The sequence below is a fragment of the Zeugodacus cucurbitae genome, chromosome 3 (genome assembly GCF_028554725.1).
Source record: "Zeugodacus cucurbitae isolate PBARC_wt_2022May chromosome 3, idZeuCucr1.2, whole genome shotgun sequence".
In the NCBI taxonomy this organism is placed as follows: domain Eukaryota; kingdom Metazoa; phylum Arthropoda; class Insecta; order Diptera; family Tephritidae; genus Zeugodacus; species Zeugodacus cucurbitae.
Genome location: NC_071668.1, coordinates 1,049,540 through 1,077,208, shown reverse-complemented (window position 1 = coordinate 1,077,208; position 27,669 = coordinate 1,049,540). Strand labels below are relative to the sequence as shown.

At 38.1% G+C, this 27,669-nt stretch overlaps 1 protein-coding gene across 1 annotated transcript in view; it reads left to right on the top strand.

Annotated features, from left to right (window-relative positions):
* The first annotated feature begins 5,809 nt into the window (after window positions 1-5,809).
* The window catches only part of LOC105209690 (polypeptide N-acetylgalactosaminyltransferase 2), a 72,563-nt gene continuing 50,703 nt past the window's right edge, over window positions 5,810-27,669 (top strand). Inside the window, exons 1-2 of the mRNA XM_011180244.3 lie at window positions 5,810-5,980; window positions 26,492-27,099. Coding sequence (XP_011178546.2) covers window positions 5,965-5,980; window positions 26,492-27,099 — 624 coding nt within the window. The 5' untranslated portion in view covers window positions 5,810-5,964. The remainder of the gene's footprint in view (window positions 5,981-26,491; window positions 27,100-27,669) is intronic.

The following is a 27,669-nucleotide window of genomic DNA, read 5'->3' as shown; positions in this document are numbered from 1 at the left end:
TCTCGAAGCCAACTTCTTCTTTGGCTCTAAATCTCTGACAAAACAAGATTTGCTGCAATCACTTGTTTTTATGCTGTCATTCGTTTATTTACTTCTATTTGCCGTTGTCTTTGCCTTTGCGCATCGGTTTCACTTGCAGGTTCTTGTTGTTTGTTGTAGCTGTGGCATGTAGTGTTGCTAGTTGTCACTGGATGCTTAGCAGCTACAACAAATACTACACAAGCATTAGTTGCATTTACCGTTGTGTCTTGTGCAAATTGGAAATGAAAAATGCTCGATGGCCCTGCACACTTCGGAACTTTATAAAGAATTCCAAACGTCCACCCGGAAATCCATCTCCACGCCGGACACACTGACATATCTACATCGGAGGGCTCCTCTGCGCTAGGAATTCACTGTGTGCGTGCGTGTGTGTGAGTGGCGCTTTAGTCTAAATCAATTGCAATGCCACTCAAGTTGACACCGGACAACATCGTTTACATTGGCCCCGCCCGCCCGAGGGCACATGTCACTGTAGTCGGCGCCGCAGCGCATCGAAACCCAAAGAAGACTCTGAACATATTCTCCTTCACTGCGTTTTTACAGTTACAGGTCATCAACATTGTAAATCAGGTCGATGCAATAACGTTAATGGGGTTTCTTCTTCGTTTCTTCTTTCTTTGTCGCCACCGCATGCTCTCTAAATAAATATCCGCACAAATATACATTTGGCTCCGGTTGAATAAGTGAGAGGATCTGGCAAACTTCATGAACCGAGCGTACAAATGAATTATAGATGGTGCATACTGGCCTCTTCCGGCTCTCATTACCTTTAATTGAACTCGAAAAGAAGCTTCAGAGTCCGAAAAAGGTGATAGCTTAGTTTGTTAAAGAAGCTTAAGCTTGTTAAAGTAAAACATTTTCTCTTTCTACACGCCTTTCCCTGATGATCATCGAACATTTCCGTACAGAAAGTTGTATTCGATCAGTTATGTGGATATTCTGATGCCGATTTTTTCTCCGTTCTAAGATCCCACAAAGCTCTCTTAGTTTTCCAATTACTTTCAACTATAATAAAGTCTTGCATTTTAAAGCCATGCATTTAATATACGTAAGTAATATGTACGTGTCTATTTTAATAGCCAAGTTGGTGTGCATGAATATTTCCGCAACTTCCCGCTTCAATTTTATCGCTGCGTGACTTTCGAACTCTCGCGCTGCAGCGCGCCAACCGAGTCAACCGAGTCAACGATGCGCCGTCGCGTTTTTCGTGCGCTATGAAATTCCAATTGCTTCCCAGTGTGGGCATGCAGTGTGATTAAAAAAGTGAAGTGTTGCCGTCGGAAAAACCGTTGGGAGCCCTCTTGGCCCACATAACCTCCGGCGTGAACTGCGAAGCATGAATATTTGCTGCCGCGCTTGTTGACGCTGAATTTAGTTGTGTGAGCGGCGTTTTTTATTTGCCTCTGGGCAACGTTGCATGCCAGCCGCCAGCCAGCCAGCCATTGACGAAAGTTTAATAGTTACGTATACGCAGTGGAGCACACATAGTGCTGCCTCAAATCACATGCGTCTCCGCACGGGCGGCCGCACGAGCGAAGGCGAATGAAAAAGGTGTCGAACGCAGCGCTAGAATTACATTGCGTTGCGTGTTCTGCCGCAAACGCTTGCGGGCTTCACAACAACGACAACAACTCACTTGCTATTCTTCTTCCTTTTGTACATTTTCATTGCTTCGATGTCGGTTTATTTATTGCTAAGTGTAACACCATTCAACAGAAATCGCATGAATGCCTGCCATGGAAGCCTAACACTAACACTGGCGCCTCCTAGGCATTCTCTGGTCGACACTCGCCCGCCGCTTGACCTTGCCCCGTGGCCACCGCTTAGAAAGCCAAATGTGTGGGCCAATTTGTACGCTGTTGTTGTAGGTCAGTATATATGCGCATGTGTTGGCCAGCACGGGTTGAGGGGGAAGTAGATTCAAATGCAAACATTTACTTTGACTGTGCACTGCCATAAGTTCAAGTGGAAGCTCCCAGGACACTGCATGCCTTCGTGTGTGTGAGTGCATGTTTATGTGATGCGTTTATCTCAGTTGCCGTTGTTTGCTGTCGTTTGTCGCCTCGACTTCCTGCGCGCTCTCGAGTTGGTTTTCCCACACACTGCCGTCGCATTATTCAGCATGACGGGGCGCATATTTGTCGAGTGTTTTAATTAAAAGTGTTGGTGTGTCAAACTTTTTGCCCACATCAATTAGAGTGAGTGTGACTGAGATGTGTGTGTGTATGTGTGTGTGTGTGCTAAACGGTAGTGACTGCCAGAAAAATGCGGAAAGTGACAATTTTGGCTTGACCTCTTCGCCGCATTTGGCTGCAAAGGCAAATAAAAGTTTAATGTGTCATAATTCTGAGTGTGATTTACTCGCCGGTTTTTGCTGGTTTGCTTCAACTTTTCGTTGAGCTTCTGTGCAGTGCCTGCAAACATTTTGTATTTATTTGATGCGAGTTGAAAGCTAAATGGGCGTTTCAATTACTTAACATGACATTCCATGGCATTAACGCTTACGAAATATGGATGGTGATTTCAAAGGAAAGATGGGCACACACATTTACCGTTGTTCTTAAAATTAATAGAGAGCGTTAAGGTGAAAGTGCTCTTCATTTACAAGTTTAAAAATGTGGTTCCTTTGTGTCTGTTTGCTTTGTTTCGAATACGGCTTGTTGTCATTGTGTCGCGGTTTCATATCCAAATATATTTTCTATATTTATTGCTGTATAAAATAATAATAATAATAATAATAATAATAATAATAATAATAAAAAGGTAACGAACCTTATTCCTTCTCATTTGTTTCAAGCAACACTCTCTCTCTTCTCTGCTCCATTAATAGAAATTATTAATTTGTCCTGCTTCCTAATCAGCTAGATTAATGATAATAATAAATTGTGTTATTGTCAAAGCTGACGCCACTATTTTAAGTTGAAGCTTGAAATACTATTGGAGAGAAGAGATAAGCTTTCATATTTACCACGCTTACATAAATACATATTTACAAATGAGAATATTTTGCTATGGAAATTAATCGTCTTTGTAATGTGCAATTAATTAAAAGCAAATACTGTGAGCAGAGCTCGTTTCGTGCTTATAAATTTCTAGTAATAATAATGAAAAGTCAATACGAGATGTGTTCAAAAAATAACGGGAATTTAAAAATTTTCAATTGAAACTATTTTGAAGGCGACAACATTAATGTATATTTATGAATAATTATTGTTTTTCCCAAAAAACAAAAATTCCCGTTATTTTTTGAACACATCTCGTATAGCAAATTGAGTATTCTAGGTACACTTAAGGATACTAGTACCACTACAATCACAATTTGTGTTTCAGCTCATCTCCTATGGCTTTAATCACGTTTAAAAATACAGTTATTCTGCATCTAAGGCAGTCTCGCGTAAAATGTATCCGAAATTTCTTGCAGCTGCACACAAACATACACAACCTTAATCAGTTGCCGTCTCATAAACGAAATATTAATTACGAACGGTATCTGAAAATATTTCTTCTAAAAATTACTAGCGAACTTTGTTTATTATTTATGCAAACAAATAACTCGAGGCATTCGAGCGGCAAATATTTAAATTTTGCATGCGAGCAATTCGCACGAGCAGAATATGCAAATTGGCTGTTAAAATATGTTGAATTTTTGTGACATAACAACTCACAGCACACGCATTCACACAGGCGCATAGGTGTGTGTGTGTGTATCCAAGAGCTTGCAACTTGCAACAAATTTAATTTTAAAGCCAAAAGTTAAAGCTTTTCAAGCACGCATGAATGAGAAGTGTAGGCGAAAATGCTTGAAATAATTTAAATCACAACACACACATATATATATATACATATAGAGAGAGAGAGAGATACATATATATTCGATTGTAAATAAGAATGAGTTTTTGTGTGTGTGTGTGGGTTGCTGACGTTCACTTCTTCTGACAAGTCACTCGTTTGCCGCCGGGTTAATTGAAAAATCATTAAAAATAGTGAACGGTACATTTCCAAAATAAACTGACAGAGACACTGTTGCACGGCGTTAAAAACTATAAAATCTGTTTGTCGTGTGTGTGTGTGCTTCGTGCTTCTGCTTTTGATTGATGGCTCGCTGCTGTTGCAGTTGTCTATGCCTGCAGCCATATGTACATATGTATATATACTGTATTTACACACTTATATAAATTAATTATATACATACACATATGTATATGTAAAAGTATGTAGAAGCTCATTAAATTCATCATCAGCTTGCTGCCATTGCATAACTAAAATAAATAAAATATCAAGTACGAGCACACTCAGAATATTCAGAATATACAATATACATTTATGTGCGTATTTTCTGAGAGTATTATATGAATAGTAGGGAAAAAAGTTGATATGTACATATGATCCTGGAACTCCGAACCACACTTTTAGCACGGTTTGTCTTAAGAAGATGATGGCTCAATATAGCCCTCAGGCAAGAAACCTGAATTGCACGGCATGAATCTCCAAGTTTAAGACTTCTCTATTTTGCTCCTAGAGAGACTCACCGGGAAAGCCGGAGAAAATTGTTGTTTTAAGGCAGTAGTCTGCTTTAGAAGCCGAAAAAAGCGTTTTTTAGCAATTTTTTTTTTTTTTTTTTTGAAATGGAAGGAAATTATTGCGGTAAACGGAATTTTAAGACGATAGTGTACTATATTTAAGGCTTAAAAAACAATATTTATTATTAAAAAATATTGAAAGTTTTTCAAAGTTGTAAGTACTTTTTTGGAGCTCCTAGTGTCTGTACTTGTAAATCGGTGCCGGTGATGGAGATCGTGCGATGCAACTGAAACAGTCGAACCATTTTTTTTTTTAATTTTTATAAGTTTATTTTCTTTATGAACTAAAAACATACCGAAGAAGTTATAAAATTCCAAATTTATTCGAAGTTTGAAAAAAAAGTCAATTTTTTAAGAAATTTAATTTAAGTTGCAAAACAAGTAGTTTAAATAATACTTTGGTCCAACTTTTTTAGTTCACATAGAAGATAATGTAATACTGAAGCTAGATCACTTTGGTTTTTTTCGATAGGACATATATTCTTTTTGCTCCGTTTCTAACACTTGTGAGTTTTCTAACACTTGTGAGAATGAAAACTCGAGAAAACGCGCTTTAAAGTTTTCGGTCGGGTCTGCTGAGCATTCGCACCTGCTCGACACTCGGCCACTAAAACTGCACTAGCTTCGAAAATGTGTCGAATTGGCCTCTAGATTTTAAAGACATATTCTTGGATAGTTTTGGAAGAGATTAAAAAAAAATCGATTTTTTGAAGCCTTTGAAGCAGACTATACTGCCTTAAGAAGCTGATGTCTCAATAAGGCTCTGACATGCGAAAAACCTGAATTGCTCAGTATGATTCCCCAGGTCTAAGACATCTCTATTTTGCTCCTATTTTAGAGAGACTCATTGGGAAAGCCGTAGAAAATTGTTGTTTTAAACTAGTGAATCCATCCGATATCGGCAGTTCCGACAAATGAGCAGCTTCTTGAAGAGAAAATAACATCGGCAAAATTTCAAAACGATATCTTAAAAACTGAAGGACTAGTCAGACAGACGGACATGGCTAAATCGACTCAGTTCAACATACTGATCATTTAAATATATACTTTATAGGTCCTCCGACGCTTCCTTCTGGGTGTTACAAACTTCGTGACAAACTTAATAGTACCTTGCGAACAAAAAGTGATTGTTGTCTGTAGAGTCAAAACAAAATCCGAAATTTTCTAAATGACGAATGAGTGTTTGTCAATGCTTTCTTTTGAACATTTACTTCTCAAAACCAAAAAAGTCAATTTAATTTTATTTCCAATTAGTGTTTGTTTTTTGTTTTCTAGTTTCTTGGGCTTTTACATATTCGCTTTATGTTGTGCATAAAATTTACAAATTCCATGTTAACCTAAAATGTTCCGACTCTTCGGTGAGTAAATGCAAGCCAACAAACAAACAAACAAACAAACATACAATACATACATACATACATATACATATACATTGTGGTTTGGAGAAGGTTGTGTGAAGACGGAAAGCCAGCGTGCTTCGTGTTTAATTAAATGTTTTCTAAAGCTAAAGCATTTTAACTATTTTTAATAAGCCGTGATGAATATGGAATTTTGAAGATTTAAACTTTAATTTGCTGTAATTGTTATATAACAAATTCTGTGCAGCTCACACGCATACAAACCACTACTGCTCTACCAACACCAACACAAACACATAGAGATGCAAACTGTTTACGATCGCCGACACACACAGTCCGAGATATAATAAAGCGGAGTGACTTTATTGTTCCGAGCCATAAACACACTTTAGAGCGTCTGCAACTGCACACATCCACACACACACACACAGAGAGACGCGAGCGAATAAAATTTTTTATATTTACACAGCGCCCCTTCGCAGCGCCGCCATAACAGCACTAATGGGCATGCGGCGTCAACAGCATACTCGTTGTGCCGGCAGTCGCATCTGCTAAGACAGAGCCCGGTCGAGTCATGGCAAACCAAGCCAAGCTGTAGCATCTCATCGCCTATTAGCCATAATCAAAGCCACAACCGCAGCTCTGCCGCCGTCGACGCCGGTTCCTTTCACTTTCTCATATTACGTCTTTGTATGACAACATAATAGAGGCACAGACACACACACAGGCACAGATACTGTAAGAGACACTCGCACGCGCACAGTTGTTCGTATCGTTATATATATTTATTTGCCACAATAAGTGAGGCATTCGCTGCGGCTACGCCACCGCCGGGTTATTAGTTTTCAGTTTTGCTGCTGCTTCTTCATCGCCTTTGTTGGAAAGGCGATCGTCTTCGTTTCGTGAGCCACTAACCCGTTTTCTGATTATGGCACTGGAATGGAATGAAGGCGCTGCTATCTAGTGGCTGGCTGGCTAATATCTAGTGTCGGCGATGCCGTTAGTTGATTGTTGATGATGTCGACAGCGGCGGCGGCGGCAGCAGCATTGGTTGCTGTTGTACGGCAGTTATGTAACAGTTGTTTAGTTAGCGCTCGTTTACTCTTCCTAATAAGTGTTGGCGAAAAGCGACAGAGTAACGGATTCATAGTGGCACAAAGTAACTGCAATGTGCTCATCACATGCGAGTGGTAATTATGTAGGAAAGGCAACAACAATAAATGCTGCTTTCATTTAATAATTTCTGGTTGAATATATTCCATTCATTATAAGCTCGTGCCTTTCAACCCAATTATGGCTCGCCTTTTTATTAAGCTTAATCATTACAATAAGGAAATTGCTAGTCACAACTCGGGTTGTTCCTAATATGGTTCCGTTATAAAGTCGATGCTGATTAAATTATTAAAATAATTATTTGTATCTAGCTTATGAATTATTAATAATTCATTGGCGAAAGCGACAAGAACTATTTCACTCCTCAACAGCTAATTCCGCTAAAAGCTTTTCAAGTGCTAACTCAGTGTCACTTTGAGCATAAATAAAGTTCCTGCATATAATTACATATAAATTACATATTATCTTGAGGTCCCCATACTGTTATTAAGTTCATTATTTCGCAGATTAAAATCAAAACCGTTTTTAACGGTAAATTAATTAAGCAAATCTCCAGAGTAAGAGTGGTCTCTATTGCTGTGTCTCCCTTTAATTAAATAAACAAACACGCCTACATATGCGTACGAAACATATTTGCTTGCATGTTTACATTTAATTTGTGCTGCCGTTCAAAGCTCTCCAAGGCGTGAAAGCTCTCTGCGCTCTAATTTCTTGAATGCAAACTTTAATTACATCAATTTCGCTTTTAATTGCAGACAATTTTTCCTCATTTTCTACGCGCCTTCACGTTGCCAAAGTGTCTATTTATCGCGCGCTAGATAGCTTGATAGCTTTTTACAATTCTCGCGTTAGCATTTCATTAAGTTTTCGAATGAATTGCTTGTTGTTGTTGCTTTCTTTACTTTTAAGGGATTTTAATGCTACAAATGTAATTGCTAAAGTACAGTCATGTAAATAAATATGCACAGTTAATTGCATCGATGATTTACACGTTTAAGCTGATTGTGGCACAGTTATGTTAAAAGACGTTGTTTGATTCAAAGAAAGAGTTCTGCTACATGTACTCAGTTGATTCCCTCTAATATAGATGTGAAATGCGTTGCAATCATAGCAAAAAATATGCTTGAAGCTCTGCTTATGTGAAAGCTCAATTTCTCATATTCGAAACTCTTCCGTTCTTCTAACTCACTTGATTTCTTTACTTCATGTTTAATTGTCTAAACTCAAGTTAAGTTGTTACAATAGAAATGTGAACACAGCCAATCGCCAAAATCACAAAAAGCTGCACTTAGAGTAAATGAGCTTTCATTGCAACTTTGTTTGGCGCCGATTCAAGCGTAAGTGGATAAGAGAAACGTGAGACGAAGAATGAAAAGCAATTCAATTTCGTAAGTGCAGAGAATTCGCCAACTACATACATACATAATATACATATATATTTACAGCATGTGGATAATGAGTTCAAGAAATCGTTTACACTTAGCGATTTGAATTACAAAATTATTTACAATACAAGCGACAGTAAAAACTCCTTAAATAGTAATCATCAGTGCCTTCCTTTGAATTTAGGTCAGCGCCTCAATGTTACTCTTGCGTAATTTCAGTTTTTTTTCTTTCGCGCCGTGGGCAATAGCAACCTTAAACCGCAAGTTATGACTCGCTATTTATACTTTAGCTATTTTTAGTACATACATACATTTACAATTGCGTGTATGTATGTGTTGGCGCAAGCCTCTGCACTTGGTCCATTGAGATTTACAAGCGTAAACATCGCGCCAACTTTCAGCATCTCTGCCCCATTCATTCAGTAAATATTCATTTTTTCGCCATTTATGGCCGCTATTAAAACTCATTTATATTTAGTACCGTTACTGGAAGCCAATTTTAAACGCAGACTATGCACTCTGGCGCTCCTTTCATAGCGTCTCATATTTTTGTTTTTATCATGCACCTTCTCTTATATGTAAGTATTCTCAACAACAACCGTTGCTTTTGCTTTTCACTTTATTCTATTTTATTTAATTCTTTTTCTGGGTTCTGCCGTGCTTTACACGAACTTCCTACGGACTTGCGTAATATTCTAGGACAACACAAATACAAAAAGCACACACTGAAGCAATGCAAATGCGATAATCATATTATCTCTTAAAGCTATTTATTTGTAAATTCTCATATTTAAACAACCGCAACAAGCAGCAGGGAGTAAAAATGCTTTATTCGCCTAGAGATTGACCGTCCTTGATATTTCTTGGTCGCTAACTTGATCTCAACTGACCTCTGGCTTGAATTCGCGCTGCGATATCTTAAAATACTAAAATATAGACAATTTCCAAAAGTCCAAAAGATCATCCGATGTTGAAAATATAATATGTATGTCGTTTCGCTCGAATAAGACCTTACCTTACTCGTTGTTTTTAAACTCATCACATACTTGTTCTGTCACAAGTTGTGTAGGTTGTAAGCAGATGTTGAGTTTTGATGGTAGCATGATATTGTTGGAAGGCGTGAATGTTTTGTAGGTAATTTTCCATGGATTTGAAGTTCGCTCTTTCACATTTCTCCATAATATGTATAGATTTTTAATATAAGCTGAAATGAAAGTGGGCTTCATTTCAAGAATTTCACATTTATTTTTCCACCTCACCGAATAGCATCAAAATATTCCAGGAAGACGTGTCCTAATATGCTATCCAACATGTTTAGCTCCCATTTACTCTTTGTATCTGTGTGTCATTTTATATAAATAAATTTCAAATCAACTGCGGTGCCAAGGAAAACCTATTTGCGTATTTTTGCATATGATTTCTAAGACAATTCTAATAATATATGATTACTTTGCAGCCAAATGTTTTCGTATGAAATGCGCGTTCATCGGAACTGACGTTCTCAGAACTGACAATTGAACACTAAGAACTGTCAAATGGCTAAAACTTATATAGAAGAGCGTATACTAGAAAGCATGATAGTTTCTCTCTCTCCCTCGGTCATATAAACTCGAACTAGTTAAAAATTCCCAAATCGCTGTCAGAACTGTAAACTGAACACTAAGAATTGTCAATTGGATAATGTTTATACCAGAAAGCATGAACGAGCCTCTCATCATCGAGATCATATAATCTCGTACTAGTTAGGGATTTCCAAATCTAAGAGAGTAACGGAAATTAAGTAAATTCATTGTGTTGCCAATGAGAGTAGCACCATTGAAAAATGGTCTAAGCGTTTTAATCGCGCAGGAATTAGGGGATTTCACCTATATTTATCATGGAATTTTTCCCGTCGCTGCCTATGGCGTTTATCTCCATTATTTGCAGAAACGTGTATAAAACACTGAATATCGCAGAGAGTTCCAATGTTCATGTTATTCATAGCCATGAGCATTCATTTGGATGCATCAATTCATCGAAAATCATCGAAAAAATAAGGTTGTTCAAAATACATATTGACATCGAGACTTACATGCGCGTCCATTTATTTGTGCTGGAGTGCTATTTTAACAATTCATAACGCAATTATTAGCCGATGCATTGATGTGCATTAAATGGCTTAATTCGATGTTTCAATTTCAATTTGCTTCTCGCCGTTTTGTTGCATTTAATTGCCACGATTTACACACACACACACACACACACACACACATACAGAAATACATGCAATTAACATTCGCTGGTTGCAGAATATATATACATACATATATGAGTCCATATGTGCTGATATGTAAATATGTATTTCAGTTTGAGTGTGTGTGTGTGTTTCATTGGTTCAGCGCGACCGCAGCAATTGAGTTTTTGTTAAATGAAAAGCAATTATTTGCGAATATTTTATTATTATTACGCTGCCATCTCGATAATTGCGCGGCGCGCGAAAATAGACTACCGAGTGCGTGGAGGCGAATTAAAATTTAACTAAACAATAGTCTTTTCAATGCGCCTAATGCAAGTGCTGCCACAAAATAATTGTTTTTGGCTTTCACCCAATTGCATTAAATGGCCTTCTGTGTGGATGTGTGCAGCTGTGTGGTTGAGAAAATTAATTAATTTACTTCAACATTATGCCGTCTAATTCGGAAATTCAGAAAGAATTGCGCAAAGTTCGGCGCCTAAAATCATGCAATATAGGCAGCGCGTTTTCGGCCTTTAATCAAATTAACAAAATGGTGGCACACGCGTACACGCGCCGTAAGAACCCACCAAGAACCGTTAATGCACAAAGTGTCTGCAGCTCAGCGCAGTTGTCTGCTCAATTTGCTGGTCATTCAGCTATATATTTCAGAGTTTTACAAGCATGGCATACCTCAGGGCGCTTATGCTGATTGTGTGCACACGCACTTGGCATGAACTTTGATTTGTCGAAGTTGCTCAATTGTTGCCAGCCACACTTTTATTATTAATTAACTTTGAACTTCTTGCACGCAACACAAGTGTTGCAGAGACATAAATGCAGACAAATATGTATGTACGTGTGTATGTGATTGGCGTTCAACCATTTAGCCGGTTATTGCCGAAACGATGAGAGCGCGCCACTCCTCTCTTTCCTTCGCAGTTCGGCGCCAGTTGGAGATTCCAAGTGTAACCAGGTCGCTCTCCACCTGGTCCCTCCAACGGAGTGGAGGCCTTAACCTTACTCGGCTTCCTCCTGCGGGTACTGCATCAAACACTTTCAGAGCTGTAGTGTTTTCGTCCATTCGGACAACATGACCTAGCCAGCGTAGCCGCTGTCTTTTTATTCGCTGAACTATGTCAATGTCGTCGTACAACTCGTACAGCTCATCATTCCATCTTCTGCGGTATTCGCCGTTGCCAATGTTTAAGGGACTATAAATCTTCCGCAAAACCTTTCTCTCGAAAACTTCTAGTGTCGTCTCATCGGATGTTGACACCATCCACGCTTCTGCACCATAAAATAGGACGGGAATGATGAGGGACTTTAGAGTTTAGTTTTTGTTCGTCGAGAGAGGGCTTAACTTTTCAATCGCCTACTCAGTCCAAAGTAGCACCTGTTGGCAAGAGTGATTCTGCGCTGGATTTCGAGGCTGACATTGTTCGTGTTGTTGATGCTGGTGCCCAGGTATACGTAATTATCTACTTCTACGAAGTTATGACTGTCAACAGTGACGTGGGAGCCAAGACGCGAGTGCGCCGACTGTTTGCTTGATGACAGGAGATATTTCGTCTTGTCCTCATTCACCTCCAGACCCATTCACTTCGCCTCCTTATCCATGAGGGAAAAGGCAGAACAAACGCCGTGGTTATTGCTTCCGATGATATCAATATCATAGGAGCTGTACACTCTTGTAAAAGATTGTACCTTCTCTAGTTAGCTCTGCAGCTCGTATTATTTTTTCCAACATCAAGTTAAAGAAGTCGCACGATAGTGAGTCACCTTGTTTGAAACCTCATTTGGTATCGAACGGCTCGGAGAAGTCCTTCCCAATCATGACGGAGCTTTTGGTGTTGCTCAACGTCAACTTACGATATACAGTTATAATTTCAATAATATGGTTTATAAGCAGAATAAATAAGACTTCAGAAATATCATACTTATGAACTCGAAAGCCGAAATCGTTGATTTTTAAAGAAATTTATCAATTATTTAAGTCTGTTCATCATTCACTTTAGGCATGATGACATCACAAATCACAACAACGAAGTTCACGAATAATTTTAGCGAAATCGTACATCATTTCGAATTCCTTTAACTCAGAACTTCTCAAAAATATTTTCAAAAAAATATGAATTAACTGCTCAACGTTAAAAAGTGTATGAAATGCTGTCTTTTCGACCGCAAATTGAACTCTGAAAACTGAAATAACAACATTAAATCACTTCAAATAGTTGTCAGAAGAGAGAAGAGCAGTGTATAAATCCAATAAAAACGAAAAACATTTTCCTGCACAGCATGCTGCTAGTGTGCCTATCAAACTCGATGATGGACAAGCTGCCACAGAGTGTGGTAATTTCAAAAAACAAAAAACAAAAAAAAAAAAGCAAAAAAATAAAACAACACAGTGGCCAAAAAGCAACTCTGTGTAGTTGAGAGTGTATTATGCAGTTTATTAAAGCGCCTGAGGCGAAAACTTCCGAATCCTGTTTTTCGTATCCATGTTCCGTGCGGTGGATTGAATGGGTGTGTGTGTGTTTCGAATAAATTCACAAATAAATATTTGAGACATAAGTACGTTGTGTAGAGACATTATGCAACCGATGGCCACCTACAAATATAATATGCTGAGAAAGTTATCCTTAACACACACACACACATACTTACGTATTGAAATGAAATTATTCGTGTGAAATGCTTTACTCTTCCCCTTATCACCACACCCCCTCAGTTTGTTATTTTGTATTTGATTGCCGAACTCACTTAAGCACCAGCGCTTTGGATCCGGCAAAACTTTTTATCGTCGCAATTCAGGAAAAATTTTGATTTCCCCACTAAATGCTCGCAAGCACCCAATATACATATACAAAATTTACAAAATATATACAAAATAGTGAAATAAAGAGCGAGTAAGTGGCGCCAAACTCCAGCGCATTTAACTTTTTATTAATCGTTTTGGCAAAGCAATAAAATTCATAAGCCCCCGCTCTATTCTGTACACATTTATTCATCCATAAGTGCAGAGATTCATATGGCTATACTGACATGTGTGGAAGTGCATATGTTTTGGATGCAAAATGCTTGGAGAAGCAAATAGAGTTTAGCTGCGTCGAACTTCTGATGGAAGGCAAACTTTACTTCCACCCCGGTTTTCGCTTAGTATGGAAGCAAGAGCTGCGAGTGGGCGAGTGGGAGTAAACTTAAAACTACAATAACAACAAAAGTAATTGAATTCGACCAAAGCTTTATATAAATATATGAGCGTAAAATAATGTATTTTATATATCTCGAACATACAAATGGTCATAAATTGTAATCGGCTTAAGTCCAAGCCGTGTAAGTGTTCGAAACTCAATTTAAAAGAATCTTTAAATCTGAGTAAATGCTGCTAGGGAATATGTGAGCGGGTTTTGTTGCGGTAAAAAAACTGGATTAAGGTTGTGTGTACCTTACTTCCTAAATAGTTTTTGATTTGGAGTCCAGAATTATCAAAACCGATATTTTAAGCTGATGCACTCTAGCATATAGAACTCTTCCAACATAGTACCTAACAAATATCTACATTAACTCGACTTAACTTACTCTGCTGTGTTGCTAATACTTAAGTGAATAGAATAATCCCTCCCTCCCAATGTATTGAATAAATTGATAATCGTTCGATTTGCGCTTAGGTAACGTAATCCCATTACAAAAACGAGTACGTGTGACGATTTTTATATTGCGCCAAGTGCAAATGTGAGTACTCACTCAACGGCATCTTCACCATTCGCCTGACATTGAAAATTCATTGTCACTTCCTGTCAAATTCACATGCATACGTAAATCCCTGGCATAATCCCCTAATGTTCACTTCAGCACATGGCACATTGAATGGGACTTATCAACACGCCGGGGTACACCACACCCCGGAAAAGTACAGCAGCAGCGCACAGCATCCGGTCAAAATGATTTAACCGGAAATAGTACTTCTGTGTGCACGCGTATGTGTGTGTGATTGGGAATACAAGTGTTTATTTGCAGTGTTTTCAATGGAGTAACCAGCCCACCGCCACACAAAAGTAAAAGTTCAATAAACGTTCAAACTCGCCAACCCTCCTGCCTTTAACCCACCGTCCCACTCACTGCCATCTCATTCATTTTCACAGCAAAATTTCAGCTCTTTTAAAGCGCATGTGCCAACGCACTCTTGCCTAACCACTCTCTCTCTCTCTCTCTCGTCGCTCTCTCATTTGACAACTTCAAATTGACATTTTGTTTGGCAGCCAAAGCAAAGTGCAAACCAAAACATTTGCTAAGGGTGGCCAGTCATGCCATTCTCGGCGCGAACCACCCCAAGGGGTGGTTAAGCAATTGAGCGAAGAAAGAGGCGAAAAACAAATCGCTGGTGTTAGCGCTTGCCACCGCTGTTCGGCCCATTTCGCCCAAGCCCAAGCGCAGATTTGACAGTTTCACGTTAGTCATGCCGACTTTCAGCCGTGCGTCGGGAGATAAATAATAAATCGGCGTGGCAAATCGCGAAAAGTTAGTTGAACTAGTATTATTGGAAAACGATAAAACCATTTCGGCCATTCTAGATTTATTCGTACAAATTTCCTAGTCCAAATTAATTACGACGAAACAAAAAAGTTTTAAACGCTCCGCAATTGTCAATATGTAGTGGCCAAAGTGAATGCCGACAGTGCTTTAAACTAAACGAAGAAAATACGTGAAATGAAAACAAAAACAAAATCATTTTAATTATGTCAGAAGTTGTTGTGTTTGTGTGTGCACTCGTATAATACAGTAAGTGTGTGGTTTCATTGCAATAGTTGTTGTGGTTTAATGTGTTTCATAAGCCATTCGTCGCTGCGAAATGGACACATTTACACAAAATAATTGCAATTTCTCTCTTCCACTCTATGTACAGCAGCTAAATAATTTATAGGTAAATATCTTCGAAATAAGTGCTTAAAGTAAGGCAGTGCCACGCTGTGAAAAATCGAACCGATTTGTGTCTTGAAGCGTGCCGCTGACAAATTCAAGTGTCTCCGTCGACCACTTTACTCAGTGTTTTTAGTCTTCACGAATATTTGAGGTGTCTCAAAGGTGGCGAGGGGGTTTTTGAGAGACTGAAAGAGAGAAAGAAGTTATGTTGGTTATTGTTGTTGCTGGAGCGCTGTGTTAGTCGTTGACCTTAAATCGAGCAACCCTTAAATTTGACTGAGCGCATTTTGATGAACAGTGTTGCCAGCAGAAAATTAACATTTAAGAAACATAAAATTACGATGCTTTACAGAGTTATCAAGTGTAATTTGATGTATTAAAGTAGATTCGAACGGAAAACAGAATTATAATTTATTTGATTTATGGTTTATTATATCTACGAGAATCAAATCACATTTTGGAAGTATTGCAATCGAAAGATTTTAGGTTGGCACTAGACCTAAGAAGAAGTAAATAGCTACGATATTTCATATTTCAAAAGGCTCGATACTATGCCCCGTAGATCAATTCGTATTTGGTACGGGAGTGCTATGGCTTTGATTTCTCTCCTCTGTACAAATCAAATCATTATTTCTTCCGATCGTAGCAAGCAACCTTCCCTCTTCTAACTTCAATCATCTTAACCGTTACAACGATTCTTTTTTTTTGTTTTTGTTAACTTCTCAAAAGCACCGCCGTCTTCAACACTCAGCTAAAGTAAAGTTTTCGCAATTAACAACAGACTCAGACTCAGCGGAGGAAATAGTGCATTTCAGCGAGCACAGTCTCCTCAATCGTCGGGTGCAATGGGCGTATAAATTGCAACTTTCCAAGCGGCTGCACAACAAGACTCCAACTTCTCCAATTACTTGCCGCGCGGGTGTTAGCTGCACGCGCATTTCCTCTCCGTTAACTGCCGTCTTAATTCCCCCCTCGGCCGCTGTGCGCACAACTACAACAACAAGAAGTTGTGTTTCGCTTAGCTATGATGCATGCCACTTGTACATCACTTGCAACTGATTTGCGTGCAACACTTGCAACAAGCAGCGCAACAGCACCAATAACTCAAACTCAAACGGCAGCCGAACAACTTGGCTTATTTACACAATATTTAATTATGCGCATTGCGTTCTCCGTGTTTGTGTTGTTGTTATTGTTGTTGGAGGTGCTTCAAGCACTACAAATGCCAAAGTACAATCGAACACGCGCGGCTACTACAATTAACGTCTTGACTGCCATAGTAGTGGTTGTTGTTGTTGTTACATTCGCTGCCATCAAATGAGCGAGCGACTCTGTTTGATTGCTCATTGTTTGTATTAATTACTGTTGTTGTTGTTGCTTTTGCACATGTTGTAGCTGTTATTGTTGGCGCTGTTGTTGTTGTTGTTGTTCGCCATTGTAATTTTAACTGCTCTGATTGCTTTTGCTAACTATTGAACACAGTGGCAAGTAAGTAAGTGAGCAGCGCATATTTATATAAGCCGCTAACGGCAGTTGAAGCTCATTGAAGATATGCGCCACATAGCAAAGACCAGAGTGAAGTCAAAGGGTCCAACAATTTGGTGAAAAGTTAACGATACAATCGACTTACAACACCACAAAGCCATTTAATTCGGATTGACTTTAATACAGCGATTATCACCATTATACGGACAAGGTAATTGAAGAAACTTCAAGATTTAGTAACAAATTGCTTCATAAATAAATATGAGATTGATCCATTTTGGTATAACCTTTGATTTTATCAATAATTGAAGAGGCTCATACTACATTCCCTCCAAAGCGTCCATTTTGAAGTAGAAAAAAATCTGTTACCGAGTACACAAGTTGAATCCGTGTGTATGTTTGTAAGCTCAGAAGACCGTAAAATTTCTCCGATACCATACCTCCTTGTATAAATAACAGAGCCATAATGCGATTTGTATTGAATAGCTTTCCAGCACACTTGCCCGGCCAGCGAACGTCGAGCTGCAGCCTTCTTGGCTAATTACACTGTGTGCATAAATGTCCGCTTAAGTAATGCCATTCAAATTGACCGATTCTCCTCCTGCGTTCATTCTTGTCGCCTATGGCATGTGTTGTTGTTGTAAACCTGTCAGGCGCCGAAGAGCATATCAACTTGTTACTCAATAAACTACGAGCTTGTGCATGTGATGGTCCACACACTTGACCCACTTGCTTCAATATGTATTGTGGATAGATATTTGCATTAGCCGGTGTTGATAATTGTCTTCGCCGATACAATAATGAGTTCTCCTTGCCGATGTTAATTAAAATATCAATCAATTAAGTCAACAGAAGTCAGGCATAATGAGTTATGGGGAAAGAGCAAGAACCACAGATGTAAATACTTAAGTAGGAATGCTTATTGTAGAACTAAAAGTGAACATGCATATTTGAAGGGAACATTGGAGTTGGAAATAAAGAATCATACCAATTAAGAGCAATATATCTGACATAAGTAGTTCTAACACCCACTTCAAGCAGCTATGGGGCGCCTTTGAATATCACTGAGTCCTCATTTCATGAACTTGTGAAACATCAAATCGTTCTATAATTCCCAGTTGTGGAGTTTATCTATACTACTATTATGAAGAGGAAAGATTTATACATCTGTTTGTAATGAATAAGTTCAAAAACTACTGTGCCAATTTCAAAAATTCTTTCACCTTTCTAAAGCTGCATTCACCTCGAGTAACATAGGCTATATTTATTGCTATAATTTAAACTTTCTGGAAATAGTTCCCATGTGAGGGTTGCAAAAAGACTCCGGAGAATCTTAATCTGTAACTGAAAATCGTCAAAATATTAGAAATATACAAGCTCACTTCATAATCCGAGAGAAAGACATCGTACACCAAAGACCACACTGGAAAATGTAAACAAAAATATCACGTGACCTTGATGTGACATCACGTGATCTGGGCGGGGTCATTGACCTCACTCAAAAATGTAAACAAAAATATCACGTGACCTCGATGTGACATCACGTGATCAGGGTGGAGTCATTGACCTCACTCAAAAATGTAAACAAAAATATCACGTGACTTTCAATTGACATCACGTGATAGGATGGGGTCATTGTCCTCACTCAAAAATGTAAACAAAAATTTCACGTGATCTAGGAATGACATCACGTGATCAGGGTGGGGTCATTGACCTCACTCAAAAATGTAAACAAAAATATCACGTGACCTTGAATTGACATCACGTGATCTGGGCGGGGTCATTGACCTGTAAACAAAAATATCACGTGATCTTGAAATGTCATCACGTGATCGGGGCGGGGTCAATGACCTGTAAACAAAAATATCACGTGATCTAGGAATGACATCACGTGTTCAGGGTGGGGTCATTGACCTCACTCAAAAATGTAAACAAAAATATCACGTGACCTTGAAATGTCATCACGAGATCGGGGCGGGGTCAATGACCTGTAAACAAAAATATCACGTGATCTTGAAATGTCATTACGTGATCAGGGTGGGGTCATTGACCTCACTCAAAAATGTAAACAAAAATATCACGTGACCTTGATGTGACATCACGTGATCAGGGTGGCTTCATTGACCTGTAAACAAAAATATCACGTGATCTTGAAATGTCATCACGAGATCGGGGCGGGGTTAATGACCTGTAAACAAAAATATCGCGTGATCTTGAAATGTCATTACGTGATCAGGGTGGGGTCATTGACCTCACTCAAAAATGTAAACAAAAATATCACGTGACCTTGATGTGACATCACGTGATCAGGGTGGGTTCATTGACCTGTAAACAAAAATATCACTTGATCTTGAAATGTCATCACGTGATCAGGGTGGGTTCATTGACCTGTAAACAAAAATATCACGTGATCTTGAAATGTCATCACGAGATCGGGGCGGGGTCAATGACCTGTAAACAAAAATATCACGTGATCTTGAAATGTCATTACGTGATCAGGGTGGGGTCATTGACCTCACTCAAAAATGTAAACAAAAATATCACGTGACCTTGATGTGACATCACGTGATCAGGGTGGCTTCATTGACCTGTAAACAAAAATATCACGTGATCTTGAAATGTCATCACGAGATCGGGGCGGGGTTAATGACCTGTAAACAAAAATATCACGTGATCTTGAAATGTCATTACGTGATCAGGGTGGGGTCATTGACCTCACTCAAAAATGTAAACAAATATATCACGTGACCTTGATGTGACATCACGTGATCAGGGTGGGTTCATTAACCTCATGGGGTAACCGGATATGATGTTACCGGAACCAGAAATTTCTCCAGAAAGTGCTTAGTGACGGAAGTAGAGTCAGCTTCAGGGCTTAACATAAATGTTTACTGTTTATAGAAGACTTCGGTTTGTATCATATCCGCTTCCGTTATGAGATTTCCGTTTCCTGTAATCGTTATCAATATTTATGTAAAGTTTTATTCCGCTATCTTCATCGGACACCAAAGACTAGAGGTCGTAATCAAGATGTAGCCCATTTCAATTAAAATATAATATCAAGATCGAATTTTCTTCATTTTACTTTTTTAAATGAACCCCCGCAAGAAACGGGAATTACATACATATGTAGGGGAGCGTGTGTAAAAGCGTATAACTTTTGAAATGTTAAAGCCGTGCGAAGCCGGAGCGGTCGGCTAGTGTATTATAAGCATAGTGGAGATTTACAGTAAATTCGCAAAACGTTCCTATAGTACATCTTCCAAGGGGCGTCTAAGAAGCCGAGCTTTTGGTTATAAGTCAGTACAGAAATCTGTGGCAATAGATAAAAATGATTTAAGTGGACTTTAAATGATTTATACAGTGGACACTTCAGAATTTCCAAATCGTGATGCTCCACAAAGTTTTTTCTCACAATTATTGTAAAACATTTGGACATCTTCCGTTGTGCCTGAAAGACATACGCATTTAATACGAGTGCATCAGCATTGCTGCCAACCACAGTTTACGTCCAAGCACCACTAACCTGCACTCCAACTGGGCCAACCAACGACATTGTGCGGCAACCAGAAGGCATTCGGCCTCAGACTTGGCGAAGGTTCAAAAACCCCACCAATCGAACAAAATACAACTGAAATCCACAGAACTCGTCGCTACGAACATGTTCGCTTACTGTTGCTGAGAGCCAACAAGTTGCGAGCGCCAACAACTGGGAGCCGTTGTGCCGCAAGCGCTACAACTCTTATACGAGGCGCTCGGTGTGCGCTGCCGACTGCCGCGTCGTTCGGTGACGTCCGTATAAAACGCACTGCGTCGCAACGAATCTGGTCATTTGGCGTTCGCTTTGTGTGTGTGCGTTTCGCGGCAACGACGTCAGCTCTAGCTCTTGTAGTGGTAGCGCGGCGCTAGCCAAAAGCGGTTACTGTGGAAGCGGTTAAGAGCCATTATCAGTGAACAAAAGTGCTTGCACAGCGACGCGACGCATCAGTTGCTTTAGAGCCCCCCGTGCGAGTTGTCGGCGTGGTAAAACGGTTGTTCCGCTCAACACATACGGTGCACAGCGCGACGCTTTCGGACGACGTTTAACGCGAGTTTGCGACAAATTTACCGCGGATATTTATTTGGCGCATGGTCGAGACAGACGGCTGTCCATGCCAACGGTTGTCAACTCGCAATCGGTGTTAGCCAAATTTATTGCATTGTGATTAGAGAAGCACGTTTCTCTGTGTGTGTGTGTTTTAGTGAATATATGGACTCAACATTGAGCGCTAAGCTGGATCCACAAAGTGCAAACACTTTCGAAGCGGAAATCGCGGCTGCTCATATTTGTTTAAATATAATATTGACCTAGAGTTTCTTACTGCTGGCTGTTATCAGACGCTGCGTCACACACCTGAATTCTGAATTCTAATTTGCCGTTATCTTATCTGGCGAGTGCGTTCGCTTAGAAAGAACCACAATTAAAACGTCTGCCGACGCGAGTGCTTGAACGTGAAAACGTGTCAATTCCCAAACATTTCCGCGGCCAAAAACGCGAAATCGAACCGAGCGTTTTCTGTGCGTTCAACGCTGTTATCAGCCGCTTCTCGGTGTGCTCTGTGTGTGCTTCAGTGCCATCGGGTGCTCCGTGTCGTATGAGTAAGACCATTCCGGTTGGACTTCGCTGCCGCCAAATCATACAAATTGAATTCGAACTTTGTTTGTGGTATTCAATGCGTGAATTCTCTCTAAATTAACAGTAAAAAACTAAAACTAAAAGTGAAAACATAAAAGTGAAGTGGAAGGTGGGAAGCAAGGTATGTGCCACATTCTATTGTGTATGTGTGCCTGGGTGTGCCTGAGTTTCAGTTTGTTTTGTTTTTAGGAATGTTGTAAAATGCCTTCGATAACACAGCAACAAGCAATTATGTTCAATTGCTGCCCTGAATGAAGCGTGTTTGTAGTGACTAAAATTTGAGTTTGTGTGATAAAAATGCGATATTTGCTTCCAGCGACATGGTGAATGCATTAAGAATTCAATCGGCATTTTGATAAGAAAAGTAAAACGTATCTCAACTCTTTGGCAAGATGACATCTGTTCTTTGCTGCGAGCTTTTTAAAGAGCCAAGCGTATTTTGTGTGAAAAGTGCGCATTCATCTTCCCTTCTGTTAATTAAAATAACTAATTATGCTTATGATGTTTCTGGAAACTATTATCAGTGGTCTTGATAAGTTCACCATGGATAATATCGCATAGTAACTTGACAAAATACTCCGATTCATGTGTGTTATTTCGTAATTTCCAACAATAACTTTAATTAAACTGACCCCTTTAAAGCGGAATATGTGGTTTAACAATTGGACCTAACCTAATATGTATTTAAGAAGAAATTTGTGGAAATTTGAATGTGTATAGAAATCTTATCTTGAATACAATACTCTCCATTTGAATAAAATCTATTTCCGGACCTTTCAAAAATCTATACAATTTTTTAAGTAATCGTTCAGAAACAAGTTCTCTTAGCCGACTCCTCTTTTCAAAAGTCAACACAAAGCTACGCGGCTCTCAGGTACCCGCTTTCTCTCCCTAGAATTATTCTCCGGACATTGTCTAAGGGTTTTGCTACTCCATAACACTCTTTAAGATCTCAGCATTTAATAGTTTTAATTAAAAATTCACCTTCGAAAATTCAAGTGTTTTATGCAATATAATTTTATTGCTGTTGCATGTATCCCAAATACAAATAAAACTCAGAATAAACATTAACGCTGAGTTGTAGAATATTTCGTTATTTATATACTACATATGTATATGCATATGTACATACACATATACGAATGTACTTGTACACATGTAAATAAATTGATTTTTCGGATATGAATGGCTTTCGGAAATAAACAATGCACACCAGAAGAGATCTGCACAAACGAATATAGCACCTGCCAGTTGCCCTTAGGGCTGTGCTAATAGAATTACCGGCTGAAACTTCGCAACCACAAAATATAAATTCGTTGAGTATTTAAAACAACACAAGTCTATAACTTTGCGAGAAGTGAATATTTTCATTTATTCTACATAAATACATAGTACATTTGTATAAAAAAAATTGACTTTTATGTTGCGTTGTGAGTTTTTCAATTTCAACAATGTTGAGTAGATTTCTAAACAACCAGAAATGGTTGCTTCCATAAGCAAATAATTTTGAGTTGTGCTGTTGCAGCACTTAACAACTGTTGAGCATATGAAACACACACATTCGACATCGAAGAAAACATTCACAGTTATCATAATTATTATTACTCACTAAACGAATGTGTGCTCTGTGCGTAGCGATTCTTAGAAAGCAAACGCTCTGTCTTCTGTAACAAATGCAATAAATATTTACTGAAAGAATTTTGTAGCTTTCGGTGCTGTTTTGATTAATTAGTGCATGTTTGTTGAAGTTATTTCATAAGACTGAAAGTACAGTTTGTAAACACTTCAAGGAATGCGTGTAAACAACAATTTTTGATTTTATTTCAAATTTATTTCATTTTATTTTATTCCACTTTATTATTTAGAACATTTTTGTTGAAGTTATAATATATTATTTTATTTTATTTCAATTTAATTTAATTTAATTTAATTTAATTTAATTTATTTTATTTTATTTAATTTAATGTGATTTAATTTTATTTTATTTTATTTTATTTTATTTTATTTTATTTTATTTTATTTTATTTTATTTTATTTTTATTTAATTTTATTGAATTTAATTTAATTTAATTTAATTTTATTTTATTTTGTTTTATTTTATTTTATTTTATTTTATTTTATTTTATTTTATTTTATTTTATTTTATTTTATTTTATTTTTATTGAATTTTATTTTATTTTATTATTATTATTTAATTTTTTTAATTTTATGGAAAAATCAGATAATTATTTTACGAATAACTGACTATAGTTAAATCATAATGACGACATATGTTTATATTATACTCCCTATTTTTGATACAACTCAAAAAAAGTTGTTTTCAGCTGCTTTTGCTTTAAGTTTTTTTGCAAAAGCGTTTTCGTGTTCAATTTACAATATTTACAGCTGCATTTAATTCACCGATCCGGCTTATTGTTTATTGTTTCCATTCGATTTCGCAAAAATATATTGGTTTTAATGTAAATGCGTCTGTTACACTTACAACACAAAACCCGTTCCCATTCTGTGCAACAACACATGCAAACACTTTTGGGTAAATCTGCATAAGAACATGTGTTGAAAAAGCAGATAAAGCGCTGTGTTTATAAAGAAAATATATATCGAAAATAATACATTTCATTATTCGTTTGGAAATTGACAAAAAACAGCGCCACGAACGAAAGCTCCATGCAATGTTTTCTGATTATTTTTACTGCATTCCTCAAATAAAGCATTGCATGCCAGTCAGCCATATGCGGGCGATACATATCGACATTTGTTAATACCGCCATGGTAAATTTATGGCCATATGAGGGGGCTTTAAAGGTTTCACAAGCGAAAAAATGCTAAAAATGCTAAAAAAAAAACACTTCAAATATTAGAAAATATTACCAGCAACAACAAAGCAGCGGAATGTTGCCACTAAAAATAAATACAGTTCATATTTTCAATTAATATTTCGATTTGTTAAAAAAAATTTGTTTTGATTTATAATGGCCCGTTATCTTTTAATTGATAGAAATCGGCTTAAAGTGTTGCAAAATAATGCTGTTTATGAAACAAACAAAAAAATAAACAAGTAAGGAAGGGCTAAGTTCGGGTGTAACCGAACATTTTATACTCTCGCAATTTATTTATTTAACTTTATTTATATTATATAATACACAATTTGACCCACATATTCGTCATATATATTGTATAAAGTCCATTGCAAGTTGGAAACCATAATGTTAGGTTAGAAGCACCGAGGTTCTCGTGTTCGATATATGGGGCCTTAAAAACCTATGGTCCGATTTCGTAGATTTTTAGAATGGGGCTGCCACACTATTAACATAGTATTTGTGCAAAGTTCTGCACCGATATCTTCACTAGTGCTTACTTTATATATTGTAAAGTAAACGATTCAGATTGTCTTCAAAGTTCTGGTCTATAGGAAGTAGGCGTGGTTGTGAAGCGATTTGGCCTATTTTCACAACATATCATTGGGATGTAAGGAAACTATTACAAACCAAGTTTCATTGAAATCGGTCGAGTAGTTCCTGACATATGGTTTTTGACCCATAAGTGGGCGACGCCACGTCATCTGCCATTTCTTATGTGAAATTTAGTGTTTCTGACGTTTTTCGTTAGAGAGTTAACGCACTTTTAGTAATTTTCAACCTAACTTTTGTATGGGAGGTGGGCGTGGTTATGATCCGATTTCTTTCATTTTTGGACTGTATTAGGAAGTGGCTAAAAAAAACGACTGCAGAAAGTTTGGTTTATATAGCTCTATTGGTTTGCGAGATATGTACAAAAAACTTAGGGGCCACGCCCACTTCCCCAAAAAAATTACATCCAAATATGCCCCTTCATAGTACGATCCTTCATACCAAATTTTATTTCCATAGCTTTATTTATGGCTTAGTTATGGCACTTTATGTGTTTTCGGTTTTCGCCATTTTGTGGGCGTGGCAGTGGTCCGATTTTGCTCATTTTCGAAAGCAACCTTCCTATGGTGCCAAGAAATAAGTGTGCCAAGTTTCATCAAGATATCTTAATTTTTACTCAAGTTACAGCTTGCACAGACGGACGGACGGACGGACGGACAGACAGACATTCGGATTTGAACTCCACTCTTCACCCTGATCACTTTGGTATATATAACCCTATATCTAACTCGTTTAGTTTTGGGTGTTACAAACAACCGTTATGTGAACAAAACTATAATACTCACTTTAGCAACTTTGTTGCGAGGATATAAAAAAAGATTTAATTCACTGTTATCGATTATTATCATTATATGCGCAATTTTACCGTTATAAATAATTAATACTATTGGTAGCAGCGAATGAAAAAATACCGCGAATGACAGCAGTATACTCATATATTATAAAGAGCAATTTAAGTGGATTTAGTATTTAACATTTCGATTCATAATCTTTCACCGAAGTGACATTTTAATCACAAAAACAGAAAAAGTTAATTTTATTGACACCAAATACATAAGCAAACTTAATACTATGTATAAGCGCAGATATTTATAGATGCAAATAAACGAGAGTTTTTCAATACCGTTATGCTAGTATGGTTTTGAGATCCGTTTCAGGAACCTGAATCAGACGAGAACATTTTCTCGAATATCCTAGCTTATCAAAATATTTTATATTCTAGAAGAATTTTGAATTTTTATATTTTGAAGACCTTGTTAACCAACTATATTCTCTATTATTAATATTCTTCTTTCTCTCCCTTCGCAGCTATAAACAATTCGAGTTCGTTGCAAACGGATGAGGACAACTTGGTGGTTGTTAGTATTGGTGATAACACCAATCAGAGTGAGCCTTATCAACACAACAACAACAACAACTGCAGCTTACTAATAAACAGTAGCTTCAACGGCAACAACAACAACGGTGACACTCTCATCCATCTCTATGATCATCATTGCGGTGGCGGTGACAGCAACAGCAAGCCGAGCCACAATTCCGTAGGTAGTTACACGAAAGGTCGCTACGACAAGTACAGCAACAACACAAACAACAACAACGCTGCCAATACATTCCAACAACTTGCGGAGTCACAGACGCCCATACTACAGTGTGATACCAGCTGTCGTGCTGCGTGTTGTCGTCTAGAAGTCGGGAATAACAACAACAGCAATAAAGTCAGCCGCATTAGCGTCAGCAATAGTAACAACAATATTAACAACAACAGCAACAGGAATATTAACAACAACAATCGTAGCAGGAGCAGGAGCAGTAGCAACAACAGAAGAAAAATGCGCCGCAATGTGAAATTCATTGTTTTTGTAAGCATCATTTGGATATTCGTCATGGTCTACTACTTCCAGTCCAGCACGGAAAAGGTGAGTGGTAACTGTAAACAAATACGCTATCTATCAGATATACTCGAAGAGCCGCTCATCCGTCATTGCATTTTTTTGTTGTTGTATATGTAAATTGCTACGGCTTTACAATTTCCCCCTCCGCTTCACACTCTCTCTCTCTCTCTCCACTCAACGGCCTCCTCATCAAATTGTATAAGCGCGCATATTCATGGCCATTCATTATTCACCAACAACGCGCTCTCCTGACACCTCATCCATAACGCCTTGAACAGGAAGAGGCTGCCAATCCAATGAGTGCTGAATGACGAGCTGGCGGACGGACACCGCATTAATTTGCATTTATGCTGGGCATTGCACCCGTCACGCCAGCCATCCAGACAGGATCGTCTCGTTAAAGTTCGGCAGTGGAACATCAAATTATTCAGTTTTCAACGAGAATTCGTTGAATGAAATGGAACTAGTTAGAAAACGATCAGACTGTCATGGGTTCTTTGGAGAGTTGGTTCAGAAAGAGAGCATAGAAGGAGAAAGAAGCAATAGTTGAAAGTTTGAATAAAATTCTTCTATAGAATATAAATGGAAGTGAAG